At 37.7% G+C, this 18502-nt stretch overlaps 1 protein-coding gene across 2 annotated transcripts in view; it reads right to left on the reverse strand.

The window, feature by feature from the left end:
• arhgef2 (rho/rac guanine nucleotide exchange factor (GEF) 2) overlaps positions 1 to 18502 on the reverse strand; it is a 97640-nt gene that overhangs the window by 27586 nt on the left and 51552 nt on the right. For both annotated transcript variants that reach the window (XM_017691787.2, XM_017691788.2), the window contains one exon: positions 7502 to 7664. In XM_017691787.2, the coding sequence (XP_017547276.1) occupies positions 7502 to 7664 (163 nt within the window). The remainder of the gene's footprint in view (positions 1 to 7501; positions 7665 to 18502) is intronic.

Raw genomic sequence — 18502 nt, forward strand, 5'->3', positions numbered from 1 at the left:
ATTTTGGGTTTGGTACTGGAGGAGCTGGAGGATGTTGGTGTGACAGACAGCTTGTTAATCTCTCACGCTCGCCTATATCCCCAGATGCACTAATTCCAGATTACAGTTGGAGTAGGGGGGAGCAAGGAGGGAGGGGTAGCAGCTGTGAACTCTGCAGAAAAGGGGGCTTCTGAGATACTGGAAACAAAAGACCCACATGCTGCATTAAAGCTGAGGACTTTACCATAAAGCCATGCATAATCGTTCTACTATCAACGTGTGCCAACTCAATGGAACCCTACAGCATATACGATTGTCATGTGCCTGGTGGGCATAAGGACCCCCTTCTCCGTTCAATACATGTCGAGAGCTGGGTATTGTATGTGCTATACTGTTAATGGTAGAGGACAATAGCATATAAAAAGGTTTAAAAGACTGTCTAAATTGTTTTAGGAATCACAGAAAGCAAACTCAATAAAGGAAAGGAAGGAAGTCTTCTACTATTCACATGATTTCTATTCATCCTATACACAAATTTGATGCCCACTACTTACTTTTTAATCATTCCCTGCTCTGTGATACCTTCCTCACTCTGTTGGCTGTTGTTTACATAGACACCCGTAAAAGTGAATGTTACGCTCTTCCGCGTCAGGTCATGTTTTTTTGTGTTGTAGGTGTAGCGTGTATCTGTTCAGTACGGAGCCCCGGAGGGGACGGAGTTAAAAAATAAAAATAAAAATAAATAAATAATGTAAAAATTCAAGCGATCGTTTTTCAGTTTGTACACACATTTTCTCTTATCTCTTATGTTCAACTAATCACAGTGCTTTTACTGCATGCTGAACACCTTCAGCAATCCTACCATGTCACTGATTCAACAATGTGGTTTTTTTATAGGGCAAAGCATATTGTAATTGCAATAAGTGGCTTTCTTTCGGGTAATGTCATTGTGCAGCTCTAGTCAAAATACAGTAAGATTCACTCATTTATATATCCATCCACCCATCCATCCACCCATCCATCTACCTACAAGTCATATTTATTTATTCCACAATTACTGTTTATTTGCTGAATTTAAGATAAAATAATATGACCCACGCAGACGTTTTTCTGTTTTTGCCCTTTATATTGTGTGCAAAGTTGACGCTGAACGGACCAAAAGAAATGACCCAACATGACTTGGAAAGAAGTCTGGTTCCATTGACTTACATTAAGGGTAAAACATGTTTTCCCCCCTCCCCTGTTAAGATACAATACACACAATGTAAAGGACAACTGGTGTGTTGAAATAATGTAGGATGTAATAAATGTAGGATAAATGTAAGATGTAATAAAAAACAACAAAAATGGAGATACATGGTTTTCTTTGGACAGCAACAATATATAGGCATGCCAATATGTTAGACTCAGTAAATTAATAGACACTGTGGACTAAAAAGTGCAGAAAAATACCACATTTCAGTTTGTTCTCTGTAGAGAATGTGTTCATTTATAATAAATCAAGAAAACGTGTATTTTGGCCGGGAGTATTCAAACTTTACAACTCTGTCTCTCTATTTATCTATTTGTCAGCCTGTGTATACACAGTGGGGTCCAAAAGTCTCAAGACTACTAGTGAAATGCTTTTATTTTGCATTCTTTTCTAATTTAATACAACATTTTTCATTATCAGCATAACAGTTTGAGATTCACTGAAATATGTACTTGAACTTCAGAATTTTTTCGTATTTGGTATGTCCTGCTTTTGCTTTAATTACTGCGTTCACTCAAGCTGGCATGGACTCAAGTTTGTGCAGAAGCCTTTGATGAGCAGATCAAATCCACCTGAATGTCATCTGAACATGAGCATCAGTGAAAAGGATAAGACTAAAGGCCTTAACAGTGTCACAAATTTGTGGTCTCTGATTATTGGACCCCACTGTGTGTGTATACATGTTCGTATTTTTCTCTCTGCTGGTCTGTGTATAAACAGTGTGGGCCAAAGGTCTGAGACCACTACTGTGAATGTGCTTTTATTTTGCTTTGTTTTCTCCATCTTTGTATCTGTCTGCATCTGTATATATGTATGCATGTGTCTGTCTATCAAACCATTTCTACACAACCATTCTTTCACTCCCCATCCCACTTCATCCACAACTCAATCCCCCTCTCATCCACTAACCTCCAGTGTCATCATCAATGATAATGTATTCATGAAGTCCCCCGCCCAACCCTTCTGCGGTCCGATACCTCCTTCCAAATTAATTACACCCCCAGCGCTGAATCAATAGCCCTGCTCTGGGCTACGGCTATGGCTCCAAGTGCCCCTGCTCCAGTTCCTCCGAACCATCATGCATCGGCGCATGGATAGATGGGCTCTTTCTGTCCCTCTGGCAACAGACATGTACAATTACTGCCTTTGCCATGGGCTGGACTCCCCCCCCACCCCCTCTCTACTTCAAAACCACCACATGTCAAGGTGACGAGGGCAGACTGAACCCAAGTGCATGCAGAGCACACTGCAAAACAGGCAGCTTATTTAACACCTAATAAGCAACAAATTACATGAACCCATGGAAAAGTGGGTGGGGTTATATTTTAGAATTCACAGTTATCAATAATACAGGTGTGCTGTAATTTTATATGAATTATTTCTCACTCATAGCTCACTGAAACAAGCAAGAGAAGAAATTCTGTCAAAAATGCAGATTGTTAACTTTTACTTTTTACGTAGCAGACAAGATATTTTGTTATGATTAAAATTTGACTTGCTCTACAGATCAAAAACATCTATATATTTGTGCCAGTTTTGTCTTGACATTGAATCAAATAATAAAAAAAAAGAACATACCTGCATAAAATGACTTAAATTTCATACATTGGGGGGAAAATGTGGGCTGTGCAAAAGTTACACTACAGTGTTTAGTGTAACTTTGTGTAACTAGTGTATAGTTACACTGTACACTAACGTTTGCAGAAATATATCATATCACTGTTGTTGGAACAAAACATTGTATCTCGATTTTTGATGTTTTTCAGTTTTTTTATATGCCTGTTGTTTTTTACATCATGTGGAAATTTCATGATGAACAGAGCAAAAGAACCAAAATGACCTGGAAAATCATTTGGTTCCATTGACTTACATTAAAAGTAAAGTAGGATTTTTCCTTCTCATGTAAAGTGACCAATTTGGGGGTACAAGGTTTTGTTCTGACAACAGCGATATTTAAGTATCATGAAGAGAGTATTCAAAATATGTATTGTATATTGTATATTATAATTTATTAAACATTATTAATTATTAAACATTAAAGAAGACAGGGTTAAATAAATAGCAAGGTTAAATAAATAGCAGAGAGCTTGCTTAGTGCAATTTTCTCCCACTTTTGTAAAACAGCAATTAAACTGTCAGATTTGATATTTGCCACTTTGCCAGGGATGCAATTAAAGGCCGAGAAATCATTCGGGCCTCTAACTGTTGGTGCATGTCACTGTCACTCAGCTTGACAACACTGAACAGCCCATAACAGCATGACACTGTGCATATGACAGAAACGTCACAACATGCATACGGCTTATGTCACAACACATTATTGTGCATTCAACACTGCATTTATTACTATCAGCTTAGGCATAACGGACTGTCTGCTGCTAATTTACTCAGTTTAGAGAGGAATCCTGACGATTTTCAAAAAAAAAAGAAAAAAGAAAAAAGTGGTTTGATATAAAATGTTCTGCAAAGAAACTCAACAAGTCAGAATTGTTCACAGTGGTGGTGATAAGAATCACCATCTTAATGATGGTTCTTTAGTAAAGACAATCATTCTATATAAACCATGAAATGGTCCTTTGGCTGTTTATGGATCTATATAGAACCACTGTCTTTACCAAAGAACTGCTGAAGAACCATCTTTTTTAAGAGTGCAGACACATTTCATGCCTCTAAAAGCTCCTTTACTACATTAAATAACTGTAAACACGCTGATGCCTGAGACATTGTTTTATGATTACTTTATATTTTTAGATACGATTTTAGCCTAAAACAAATTTTGTTTGTAATCTATTCATGAAAAACAATTTATGTAAAATAAAATAGTCCCCATTAAAACTTTTATAGACTTCCCACTACTTCAGCATCATTAACAATACATATAAATACCCAGAAGACACATGTAGGTTCACTGGTAGCTTTGCATAGTAAATAAAATGTCTATATTTGTGTTGTAGATATTGTGACCCCTGGTTCCCATCACCAGCACTGTAAAGAAATCAGTCAGTATCAGTCAACCATTTCACATCAAACCGCTCTGAATGATCTCATACCTGGAATTCCCCTTTAAACATAACTTGCACCAATACCAGCTGTGTGGGACACTGACTGATAACCAAGAAAATGTACAAAATCTGCCCTACTGAAGGAAACTAATATATAACATTCATTAATTAACATTAATATTTCATTCAACTCTGTGCAGATATGACAGATGTGACTGTAATTAATATAGCTGATATTAATACTCATGTCTATAGTCCTCCATTAGCCGCACTGCTGTATGCAATGGAAAGTGCAGAGGCTGTATTCATTTCTCCACAAGGTCAGATAGGAGAGCTAAAGCTGATCTCAGCACAGTCACAAGGACACAAGAAAAAGCCAGCAAGGCTTTCTAGCAGCCTGTTAGGAGATGCATCCTCACCTAAACGTCCATAAATCATCTCTCCTTCCGCTTCTTTTCTCCTCTCTCCACTACCGTTTATGTTTATTCATTTAGCAGATGCACATATACACTGATAAGATGCTAAATATGCAAAATATTTTTCTATCTATGCTGCTCTCTAGGGCTGTAAATCTCTGACTCCACAAAAGATCATGATCCTCTACAAAAAGAAGAATAATTTGTGTTTTACACTGTAACTCATTAAGTTATGAAGTTCTTAAAATGTAAACAAGGGTACTTAAGTGAAAAGGTTGCATCGTTTTTTACAATGTACAGCGACACCATATGATACCACACAATATTACATAATACACCATAATCACGTTTCACACAGATTTCATTTGACTACATTATTTTAAAATTCCTGTTCCAAAAATGCCCGACGGTGTAGAACAACCACTTCTGGTTTCCTAAAAGCCTTAAAACGGATGGAACCACTGAGATGTTTCTGCACCTCCAACTAAATACACCAATTAAATTTGAACTGAAGTACCTTAAGTCAAAGCCAAGAGCCATTTAGGAAGTTTTCAACTGAAAATAATGGAATCTAGTAAAATACAAGCAATAATCTCAGATATTAGTTTGAAAAGAGTCTGAGAATTTTAATTTTGGCCAAAAAAAAACAAAAAAAAAAACAGTTCATTAAATATTATTGTTCTAATTAATTATAACCCACATCCCAGAACTGTTGCAGTTAAATCGCCACATTCACCTTGATGCATTTTCACACTGCTACACCTACACATAGCTCTCTCTCTCTTTCTCTCTCTCTCTGTTTACTCTGTCTCTCTCTTCCTCTATCTCCCAGCTGTTCCTCTGGCCTGGTGGAGAGGCTGCTCGGCTCGCTCTGCACACACTGACACTATTGTCTGGGCGGTACAGGAGGATGGGGGTGGTGCCGGGAGTCAGCAGCTGATTGATTTTGGAGGGGGGCCGAAAGAGAGATGGGGGGATGGTAAGGAGGAGAGCGTAGAGAGGGCTGCAGGAGATCCCTGCAGTTAGCTCTCCTGCCTACACGTCTCGCTCTCTCTTTCCATCTGCTGTTATTTCGCTTTTGATCTGTCGGTCTTTCTCTGTTTCAGTTTAACAATTTTATTCAGAAAGGGTTCGTCCCTCTCACCCTTATCTTCTGTACTCTCTCAAACATAGACTATGCCAAGACATGAAGTAATATACATAGGTGTGACATATGTGCATGTATCTTCCTATTCATGTTGTTATGCAGAGTCCTACTTATATATATGTAAGTATCTATATGTAACAGTAATGTTTACAATATACCTTATTTATGTAAGTACCTATAAGGGCCTATATGGGTGAGTCAAAAGTCAGCAGCATACACAATTTGTTTGATATATATATATATATATATATAAACATAAACACACATACACCTTACCTCAGGAAATGGTTTTGCCCTTTCAGCATAAAAAAATTTACATTTGAGAAACAGAGCTTCTTTAAAAGGCATGTTAGCCCTGTTCCTCTCTGGTTTTCCCACAGAGTCAGGACATTTCTATCCTGAAACTGCACGCACACACACACAGGCACAATTCTGACACTCTCCTTTAACTGGTATAAAGGCTTTGCTGGCTAGATCAGATGATGAATTGCTCAGGCTACTCGACACACATGGAGAGCTCCTGCCTGTGCTGTGAATTCCCCTGCAGCCTGCGTGTGAACACAGTCAGCAAATCGCTGATTAACTCAATACACTAAAACACAGGCAGCATACTGATTCATTCACACTGCTAGAATCTTCACTATACTGCAGCTTGATAACAACCTCATTAACTTGCTATTCTGCAAGCTATAGAAATGCATTTTATTGATGCATCACCAGAACACTACAACAGAAGCTAAACCTTATTAGCGCAGATTGTGGGGGCTGAAAAGTGTTCACAATGGCTCACACTCCAAGTCTAAACAATAGGCAGTTAATAATGCAAAGCAAATAACTGCCATTCAGTTAGTTACGGCTTAATATTGTCCTGTGATGCTGATAAATCACTACAGCCTTTTAGGGCAGTCTTTTGCTTTGTTTTGTTTAACAGATGCATACCAACTAAATTATACTTTATATACTACACTGTAAATCCTTAAAATGTAAGCTAATCACTTTCTTATTAACCTTAAGACTTGTTTCTCAGCATCTGCTGTGAAACTAGCATGCAAAGTACATAGCATGTCAGTGAGGTAAAGATTTTTAGAATAATTAAAATTTTGAGATGTAAACAGTTTTCAGCATCTGATCTGAAAGGGTTCATTACAGAGAAACTTACTGAGTGGTGGTGATTGGAACCAGGAGCCATGAAGTGTACAACACAAATATAGTCATTTTATTTACTATTCAAAACAATCAGTGAACCTACACATGCCTTCTGAGCTTTTATATGATGGTAAAATAGTGGTAGATCTGAAAAAAAAGATATTCTTTGGGGACTATTTAGCTTCAGAACACCCTACATGCACCTCTCTGGCATGAATGCACGTTTTATGCCAAAAGCTTTATTACGCTACTATTAAACAATGAGCTCAGGAAGTGTATTTGTAACCATTTCATGTAATAACTTTAGGCGTTAGCTTTTATGGTCATTAAATGCTTCGGATGTCTGGTTCAACTAACCACCACTGTGACCAATTCTGATTCGACAGGATGGTGCTTTTCTACTCTGCATGACTTTGGTTACATCAAAATGACTTTATTATGCTGAAATGTAGTGTAATCCCTTTTTAAGTGCAGACTCTCATATGGACCCTTGCCATGTAAAGGGTCATAAACGGCATTTTGAGGCTTATTAATGTGTGTGCTGAAGTGTGAGACTCACTGGGGCAGCTGAGTGCTTCCTTGGCAGTGATGCTCTTGTTGCAGGCTGAGCAGAGCGTGGTGGCTGACACAGTGAGGGAGGTGAAGAGATGGCCATTACTGTAGCGCGCCTCCCTCTCCCGCGCCTCCTTCTCTCGCTCCTTCATGCGTTCCTTCTCTTTGTTCTGCAGGGGGAAGGAGAAATATGCAAGGTCAGGCTCAAAAGACAACAGACGGGATCTGGAACGCAGCGCATACTGGCATGTGTGCTAATGAGAACTGTTAATTGAAGTATTACACAAAACACCCAATTTTCAGACAAACAGACATAACATGTAAGATTGGTTGACAAAGCTTGATGATGGATGATGGCATAATTAAGAGTAAAAGAGGCAGCAGTGTGGATGAAAGTGGAACCAATCTGACACCAGCTATCTGAATCAGGCTGATATCAACAGAAAATGCTGGATGGGCTGCTGGGACGAAAAAAGAACTAATTCAAGTCAAAGAAACAAACAGTGGTATCGTGTCATCTCTACATTAATGTTAATAGACTGATATGAACTTTTAATATTAGAGAAACTCACTGGGTCACCAAGGGTCTTTTCAAGTACGCAGATGTGCATAGCTGGGTTTTGCATTGTATTGTTTCCATATAAGATCTCATTTATGACAATCACTTAAGCAGAGGCACTTAGGTTAGTTTATTAATGTTCACAAATTGTTGGACAGCAGTGAGCATGAATTTGAATAAGGTTTCCTTGCCAATGCTGCGACTTCATCCTGGTCACTCAAGCCTATTGTTTTCCTTCAGTACTCACTCAGTCATTTGATGTTGTCCTTCCATCACTGGTTAAGCTGGCGCTGTGATAAATGTTATGACTGAAACTGCTCGATACGAAAGGTGCATTTAAAGATTCTTGAGATTAAAAATGCATGCAAGCCAACAACCAAGTCTTTTTGTCTTTTTTTCAGGTTTGTGATGTTACTTGCTGTTGTCAGTTAAAACTTTACAAATTCCCTGTAAAAATGATCCATTTATAATCAATCAGTCTCATTTTATGAGTATTTATAAGCTATTTGGTTATTGTATGACCTATTTATTGACATCTTAGTTCTTGAGGTGGGGATTTTTGCATAATTGATCTGGAATCGCAGGCCAAGATTAATTTCGCCACATAGGCTCCTTGTTTTTTTCACAACATTGTGGACCACATAATACAGCACACCTCTCCAAAAAGACTATATGTAGAGTACATTTTATATTACTGTCAGAGTAATCTGTGTGCATTAAAGCCCTGCTGCTTGTTGGTGTCAGCAAGCAAAACTGGATAAAGCCTGCAAAGATAAAGTATCTGTCACTGAGGCTTTGCCTTAGGAGCCTCCAGAACATTCAGGATTGCTTCTCAGTTCCTGCTCACATATTCTCGTTTGCCTTCTTTTTATAACCAAGCAAACCTGTCCCCAGTCAACAAATTCATCAAGGACTATACGTCTCCATTGTTTGCTCTTCTTCTTTGTTTGTCAGTTCTTCATTTCTGTGTTCAGGGTTTTCTACCCTTTTTCCTGGATAATGATTATGGATTATGGATATGAATGGAGTCTATCTGCCTACTGCCTATCGATGCCCCCTGGGAAAGTCCTAATGAAATAGCCTCACATTTGTATCTAACTGCTTCTGACTACTTCACCATTAAGAACTAGGGCTGAACAATTTTGGCAAAATATCTAATTGCGATTTTTCTGTCCAATATTGCAATTATGATTTAAATCGTGAATGTTTTCTACAAACTGATGTACAAGCCTTTTTTTTTACTAAGAAGACCAGCATCATATACTTTTTGTCTTGAGGCTTGAACACATAACAGAGCACCATCCTGCCAGTTGTTTGTGGTTGTGATGTCATAGCACCTGGTTGTTTGGTTGCTTCTGATTCGCTGAATTCATTTAAATGCAGCTCACAAGCACTAAAACCTCGCAATGTATTAACATTTACACTTAAAAAAGATGTTTGTTTAAGGGTTCTTAGTAAAGAAAATGGTTGTATATGGAACTACGAACCCTCAAAAAAACTTGGCCTGATTAAACGTTTTTGTTTTGCATTGTAAAACGGTTGTTCTGATTGATGGAAAATGTGTTGCATATGGTTCTATATAGCACCCAAAAGGATTCTGCTATTGTTACTAGCTTGACACTGTAACAATAAAAGCACGCTTTTGAGTGCTATATAGAACCTTTTTGAAAAAGGTTCTATATTGAATAATCTACAGCACATTCTCCATCAGCTTGAAGAACCCTTTCACGATGCGAGGAACCATGGAATCTAAGCAAAGAGTTCCTTGAGGTGTTCACGGTTCTATATAGAACCACTTTCTTTTCTAAAGAACCCTCTTTTTTAAGAGTGTAGCTGAAAATAAGATGAAAATACCATAAGACCATGATAAAAATTGCAGCACTTGCTATTTGAAAAATGCACTCAAAATAAAATTGCAATTTCGATATAAAAATGATTAATCTTTCAGCCCTAATAAGAACAGTATTTCAATTTACATCAGATGAAAAACTACACATTTATCAAAGACATTATTTTATAACAATTTTCTAGTATATTCCTTGAAATTAAAACATTTTATCTAGTGCACCTCACAAACAAAGGGAACTGGTAAATCCGACCTTATATAACCAGCAGGAGGATTGTTGTAAACCGAACGGCTAAGCAGGGCTGGTTTTGTAATGCGTCTGAAGGGAAAGTCTGGTTTTTGGTGTGGAGGTTGAAGTAGGCCAGGTGTGAATGCCTGTTCCAGCTGTTCCTGGCATGAGGTTCACCTTATCCTGCACATTTCGATTTGACCTGCCGAACACACGCCGCTCTGAGCGCTCAGTTTCTTGCTGGGCAGAGAAACGACTTCTCAGGCCTTAAGCAGCTTTACTCGGGAAAGCCGTCTATCCAGCAACAAACTTGACCTATCTTTTTAAGAAAGAAGGAAATCTCAGATTTCGTTTTTATGTGATTCCCCTGTTATTAACTAGTTACACAATTCTTTGAAAGAAATTGCCTCGAAGCCTTCAGCATAACCAAAGCAATATGAATACAAGAAAGCTAACTATTTATCACCAACAATAACAAAAGCATAGCGTAGTTCAATATTAGTTTTCGTGCGCTGATCACTGAACCAAGCTGAAAAATGTCAAAAGTGCAGTTTCTTAAAGGGGACTTCACATAATTTCTGCATAATTAAACCATTCAGATGTAAACCACGTCATTTAGTGTGGTTTCGTGTGTAATGCTCCATTCTAGAGAACAGAATTGTTGAGTCATAATTGTTCACAGTGGTGGTGATAGGAACCAGACATCTGAGGCATTTAATGTAAAGTAAGGTTTTGGTTGAAGAATTTAACCAGGGGACCAGCTGTATGTCTGGAGAAGTGAAGTTTGTTTGTGTGCAGGTACCAGACACCGAGCCAGCCCAGAAGACATTGGGCTGATGCAGTTTTATAGCATGACTGATGCCAAGATTAGGCTCAGCCTATGCATGACAAGTGACAGGTGTGACAGACGTGACCATGTAGGGATGAACAAGAATAGACGAATAGAAGAATGTTCTAAATACAGTCACAGTACAGACCACACAATACTGAATATAATGACATACAATGCAACACTAAATACATTACAGAGCAGCACATTTCTATATGGTCTAAATCTTATTTTTCATATCCATTCATGGTGGCAACATACATGCAGGGCGTTGTGAGGCAAAGTAGTCCCCAAAGAAAACATTTTTTCTGATTTACTATTATTTTAACATCATCAGCATTACATATAAAACTCAGAAGTTGCTCTACAATGAACACATCAAACCAAACTGAATGCTGTGTTTGAATCTTAGTGCATGAATTATTCATTTTTAAATAACATGAATTAATATATGAATTATTAGCTTTTTTTAAGAAATGTAGAAAAATGGGTGGAATTTCCCTTTAACTTTCCAAGCAAACCACATTTAAAGGAAGAAAAGTTATTATGACTTAAATTTAATTTTTAAAAATTGTAAAAAAAAAATTCATAATTTTTGCTGGTATTTTTTTTGTTTGTTTTTCAAAAATGGAAAACTTTTAAAGCGACAAATCAGGACTATCCATACATAATGTAAATCTGATGTAATTGTAATGTAGTACTTAACTTCCTACAGTATAATATATGTAATTTTATATATATATAAATATATATATAAATAAATATAAATATATATATATATATATATATATATATATATATCCACCATTATATCAAAATGAATTGCAGCTCATCATAAAAAAAAAAAAAAAAAAAATCACATTTTATGTTATTGTACTTTTTATAAATGTGGAATTCTCTAATAAACTGAAAAAAAGAGTCCTTAACATATTAATGTGAGGCACATTTACACTCCATTTCTTATTTTTGCTGTACCAAAATGATATATTTGAGCACCAATGCATTGAACTGTAAGTTCTTAGTAATTATGTAATTAGATTTGAATAGCACAGCACAGTTAAATCAACATTGTAATGGCTTCTAAGGCCTTAAGCTCAGCTGCGTCAAACTCAGCCATTCTCCAAACCTCTTGACACAGACAATGAAAAGTGACAGACCTCTTATCAGAAGCTATTTTGATAAAATGGGTTACTGTATATTATATGGGGACACAATAAATAAACAAAAAAAGCCTGGAACCCACTTCGGACTAATGGAAATAATGGTATCAGGCCTGGGTAAGATGCTTGTTTGAACCTCCAGACAGTCTAGGGTTTAATCTCTGGACTCCAGCAGAGATGAGAGCTGTTGGCCTGGCCAGTGTTTGCGGCTATAGGCTGGAAAATGGCTTGTTAAGGTATTTCTATAGCAACCACCCATGTGCTTCCCTGCCACAAAGACAGCCGTTCAAAGACTGCCCGACTTTATTTCAGCATTCGCTCGATAATTCTCAGTCTGACTCTCAGTGTGTGATTGTCATGTGCCGGATGGCCACAAGGATCTGTTTAAATTGGAGGAAGCTTTCTGCTACACGGTCTGTATTGTGTGCAGGACAATGCACAGTGCCGCGAAGATGTAATCTTCATGCAGAGCATCAGAGGCTGCATCAATCGAATTCTCTGACAGAGGACATAAAGAGTTCGGCCTTTTAAACAAGTTTTTGTCATAACGTTTGCTGTAAAAGGCTCTATGCAAATAAACTGAACTGAATGTACTGAATGTAAGTCCACTGATCGTCCGTTCTTCCAGAATCAAGGGTAGTAACAGAGAGTTTGTCCCCCTCTGCTGCACTGACAGATCCTACTCTTCTAGGAAGGCTTTACACTAGATGGTGGAACATTGGTGTGAGGATTTGATTGCATTCGGCCACAAGAGCATTAAGTTTACACAGCAGGTAAAAGTGGCCCAAATCTGATTTTCTCACCAAATCCAATTTTCGTTTGCCATAAAAAGGGCATGGTATTCTGCCACGGCCACTTCTTTGGTTTGTGTCGGGTTGTTTAAGCTGTTCTCTGACGCTGCAGCCTTGGGCTCCTCTGGCTGCGCTTGTTTTGTTCGAAACCTCTTCAAACACAGAGCGGTTGCGATGAGTCTCCTCTGTTTTTTTGGTACAGAAACATCAGCCTGAATGTTTATGAGTCCCAGCAGTGCGAAACGATGACAAATGTCGAGTCGTACTGTGTAAAAGTCGCATGAATTCCAATCTGGCTGGTCAGACTGAGTCACATTTCTGCTGATTGGATACGGATCGGATTTCAGTACCACATATGAAAGCATCTCAAATCGGAATTGAAAACGTAAGATTCAGTGCGTTTTTTGTTGTTCACACTGACACACAGACGACACGTGCGTCACATATGAGGAAAAAGAACAGATTTGGGCCACTTTTTTCTGCTGTGTAAACGTAGCCATAGCGAGGTCAGGTAGCAGATGATCAGTTCTGGATCCCAACTCTTCCCAAAGGTAATGGATGGAGCCCCATCACTCCAGAGAAGTTTCACTGCTCCACAGACCAATGCTGGGGAGCTTTAAATCAGCTCTAGGTTTGGGTATGGTGACCTTAGGCCCATGTGCAGCAGTGCTTTTCTATGGAGATTCTGCAACACAAACCCGTGTCTCAGATTTAGCATTAACTGTGTTATTTTAGTTTTAGTACACATTTGAATCAGGAGAATGCAGTGAGGCACTCTCCCTCTCTTTCTCTCTCTTGCCCACTCTCTCCTTTCTTTCTCTGGTAGAACCTGACCAGCCCAGTATCTGACTTCTCTTTTAAATCTGCCATAAATTTTATTTATTTATTAATTTCATGCTGTAGAACTGATGTCTTCTGTGTGCGACTATGTTTTCTATCACTGCAAAAATATTCACAAGGCTTCCTTCACTGCACCGAGACAGCATGTGAGCTCATTTAGTTCAGATGTGTTAGAGCTTATTATTGTTATCAGAGTAATGATAAAGCATGACCAATGTGTGACTTATCTTATTCATACATTTTCTAGTTCATAAGAGTATTTTCTGGACTCATACCCAATTAAAATGTGCTTTTAAAATGTGCTTCATGTTTTTTACATATCAAATAAACACACTGAAAAGCGTGTGAGAAGAGCAGATTAAACCTCAGAAATACAGTTAATTAGGTAGATTAGTATCATGTGACTAAGGAAACAGATAGTGTAGAGAGAGGGCTAAAGAGACAGCTGGAGAGAAAAGAGAGAGAGAGAGAGAGAGAGAGAGAGAGAGAGAGAGAGAGAGAGAGAGAGATGAGTAAGAGTGAAATCGAGATGCATACAGAAGAGAATAATGCTGCAGTTTCATTTCAAAACCAGGCCCCAACCCCAAATTGCAACCAAATGCAACCTTCCAGCGAGACAGGGAAGTTTTCTCCTTCTGGAAACAAAAGCTACTGACATAGTAGCCGTTTAGAGGAAGTCAAAAACCTGTTCTGGATTCAAATATTTTACCCTGACCTACACAAAACACCTCAATCACTTCTCCATTTCAGGTACTTATCCTGAGCCGCCCTCAGCAAAACAATGTGTAAGAAGTCTGTTGTCCTGCTGTGTATTAAAAGTGTGGATGTTGCCTTTGTAGTGGACGGCACCGAGCTTAATATATCTTTGGTCCGAGCCTATAGTCCACTCTCCATCGTCTGAAGCTGTTATCTGTACAGAACAGAGGGCAGCCAACCCACAGGAATCTATCACCATCATGCAGCTCACAGAAACTCCATTTACCAAGCTGCTGGACACTGTATGGAGATGATGTGTGGCTACTTGTGGCTTCCACTCTATTATACTATAAATACAGAGAGACAACAAATATAAAACATAAAATATTAAGGATGCACCGATATGAGAATTTTGTTGGGATACAAATGCAGTGAAATGATTAAAATGCAGATATTTTAGCGCAGTAACTCAACGCCTTTGGGCTAAAAATATATTGGCTAAAAATTTCAGTCTAAAATAAATCAAAGTATAAATCAGCCAGATGCTAATAATTTAAAGTGAATTTAAAGCAAATAGCTTCCAACAGTAATATATTGTTATGTAGAGCCAGGATTTAATATTTAACACTATTTTTTCACAGTAAAATACTGCTATCATTTAATAGTGAAATCAGCTGCTCTTAATATATTTCCTATAATATCACCCACACATTTTTACAAATTTTTGGTCATTTATTAGGAAATTTATTATACATTTATTAGTCTGTAAAATGCATATTTTAAATTTATAATGCATATTTCAGATATTCTGTGTATTTACACTTTTTAAATTTATTGTAGTTTACCTTTTACTTTCACAAAAACTACCAATGCATTGCTCTCGTAAACTTTTTAGGACTTTTTTATATGTAAAACATATGCCAACTGTATATTTACAGTAAGTTATTGGTTTCGGAATTGCATTACGTTTACAGTTATGTAAAAATACAGGCGATCAATGTATTTTAATCACAGCTTATTAGTGTGAGTTTACAGTGGACTGAAGCTACATCATAGTAATCTTGTGATGCAGATGATTGTGGAGTTACTACATACAGTTGCATTTGTTATTTACAGTTAATATGGTATAATAAATTCCTGTAAAAGTAATGCGACTAGTAGGGAGTTATTGATTTTACAGTAAATGATTCCAAAGTTATTGCGTATCCCTACATATATGGAAGTAATAAACCTAAAAACTTCAACATATAAAGTCACTACATAAATATTACATCTACAAAGCTGACCTATACATATGGTCCAAAAAATGCTAAACATGGCTTCATTGCTAAAATAGGTTAAATACAAATTTAAAAAGCTTAAATAATTCTTATGAATTTAACAAAATGTATAAGAAACAGGCAAATAACTATTTTCAATGTTAGTGCATTGCTTTCTTTCTTACTATTTTATAGCCTATGACTAAATTAGGGGTGTGCATTCCAACTAACTTTGGTTTTCAAGTGTCCACAAGTAATGTCTGTAAGTTAATGTGTCAGAAAGTTAATGACACTAAAGAACTGTTTGCAGGGAAGAAAATATCGGAAGGAAATCAGTTTTGTGTGGAATGAGTAACAGAGGCTCAAAAGAGCTAAAACCGAATGCCGATGAAGACTCAGCCTCTTCTTACAATGTGTCAATGTGTCAGTTTGTTAGAGAAATCTTTCCACTGTTTCTGGACCTAGCGAACATCAGCTAGAGTAGTTAGCTAGTAATTGGTGCCAGAACCATGCCAGCCCCCATGGTCTCTCTTCTCAGACTGATCCATAACAATGCACATCCTCTTATTAAGATTTTCATGTGGTGTAGAATAAAACACATTCAAAATACAAATACGAACATCAGTAAACTTGACACTGTTCACTGTTAAAATTAAATTGTTATTCATGTCAATTATTAACCTGTATATTTTCTCCCTCTACCCAAATAGCAATTTCAGTATTCAAATACAACCTCAATTAGTTAACAGAGTCCTAAAATACCTGTGTATATCCATAAACACAAGTACATTGGTATGTATGCTATGTATTGTATATATAGTATGTATAATATGTATTCAAACAGTAAAAAACATTGTAATATAAACTTCAGCTCATATCGCTCTACCTACGATACACCTGCCAAGATAAAATAGCATTTTATTATCTGATGTCTTCCTGGTCTAAACTGCATAAAGTGCTGATGCCAGCTGCCTCATAACTGAGATTTATCGGAGTAAATGTTTCACATGAACACCACTGATCCTCTCATTTGCACCCTATAGCAGTAAATGGAGCTCAGGATGAGGCTTCTTCATCGGTAAGTAGAAGATACTGTGTTTGCTATCCGAGTCTAGCAGAGCTGTGGAGGAAGTCTCAGTTCCTCTTCAGGCTTCTATATGTTCTCATTAGGACTATGAATAGGTCCTACAGCGCTGGTTTACATTTTTATTTAACTGTACTATTTAACGCACACATAAACATACAGTCATACAGTTGCATTCCCTCATGTTGCTGCAAGGTGAATCGTGCAATGCAGCATAAAAATAATCATAATGCTGTACTTTGCGGTTATTTAGAAAATTTAAAAAAAAAGAAGCCACAAAGTGTCGGTTCTTAAGTGGTTAGTCCATCCGTTTCTCACAGTACATGTTTAAAACACCTGCTCGTCAAGCGTTTCCAGTAAAGTCAAGGCTCTTAATAGGGAGTGTGTCCCCCCTTTGCTATACTAATAGCCTCTACTCTTCTAGGACAGCTTTACATTAGATGTTGGAATATTACTCTGAGGATCACAGCTCATCTCACAGGTATTGGATGGAGCTCCATTACTCTGGAGAATGCAGTTATACTGCTCCACAGCTAAATGTTAGGGGTTTATACCCCTTTATCTGACACTTGGCGTTGGGCATAGTATGTGTGGTTCTCCAAAGAATCCCATTCTAATGACAGTGCTGCTATGGAGATTATAAAAGCTGTTTGTGGCTATATTCACTCAATACAGGGGCTGTCTGGATACTTTTGGACATGTGGTGTATTTCTGTCAGTGTTATGACAGATGACATCCTGCAAAAGTAGCACACAGAACAAACTTCCCCTAACAGAGTGTGTGTGGGGGGGGGGCTAGGGTTACCACGGAAACGAGAAGAGAAGGGAGGGAGTGTGGTGACACAACACACCAGAAGTTACTGAGAAAAGAAGTTGTTGCAGTTGTTGCGCAAAGATGCTCCTCTCAGCAAGCTCCTAGAAATTAGTCAACACAAGTCTCTCAAAGTATTAACTCCTTAACTGCAGGATTATTACTCAGGAATCAATCTTAAGACTTATTATTTACAGGAGCAATTACATGAAAGCAATATGTCAGTCATATAGCTGCAATAGTGAGAAATTAAACTGTGGTCCCAAAGGTCAGAGACCACCCTTCATTTATTTTTTGCCCATTGTATGAGTTTTTGGGAGATATTTCAGAAGAGATCAGATATAAAATAATCCACTTGCATAAAGAAAAGGAATGTCAAAGGGAAACAAATGAAAGAACAGGAGCTTCCAAAAGTAGAGTTTAAAAAATGCTTAAAATATACAGAGAAAACAGGCCTCCTAACAACCACCTGGAAGACCTTGTAGACACCAAAACTGCCTCCATTAGACAAACAGCACTTAAAGCTTCTGAAAACATCCACAGGTGTTCCTGTTCATCCTTCCACTGTGAGAAGACAACGCAGCGCTATGGGTCTGAAAGGATGTGTAGCAGCCAAGAATAACCTCGCTGAGAAAAGGAGACGGACACATCAAACAAAGAGGCTGAACAATGGAGTCCAGATCTCAACAATCACTGAATGTGTTTGGGATTACTTTGACCAGAAGAAGCAGAAAATGCTAAACCAACTTCTAAAAATAAATCAAACACTGAAAAGGAAAATATTAATATCATATTTAGTTGTTGAGGATTCTGAGCATTGAGCACTGAAAAATCAATAAACTGTTTTTAATGGTCGTTATGCCTGGATATTAATGAAAAAGAGAGTGGTCTATGACTTTTGCACA

This window comes from Pygocentrus nattereri, chromosome 19, assembly GCF_015220715.1.
Source record: "Pygocentrus nattereri isolate fPygNat1 chromosome 19, fPygNat1.pri, whole genome shotgun sequence".
Lineage (NCBI taxonomy): Eukaryota > Metazoa > Chordata > Actinopteri > Characiformes > Serrasalmidae > Pygocentrus > Pygocentrus nattereri.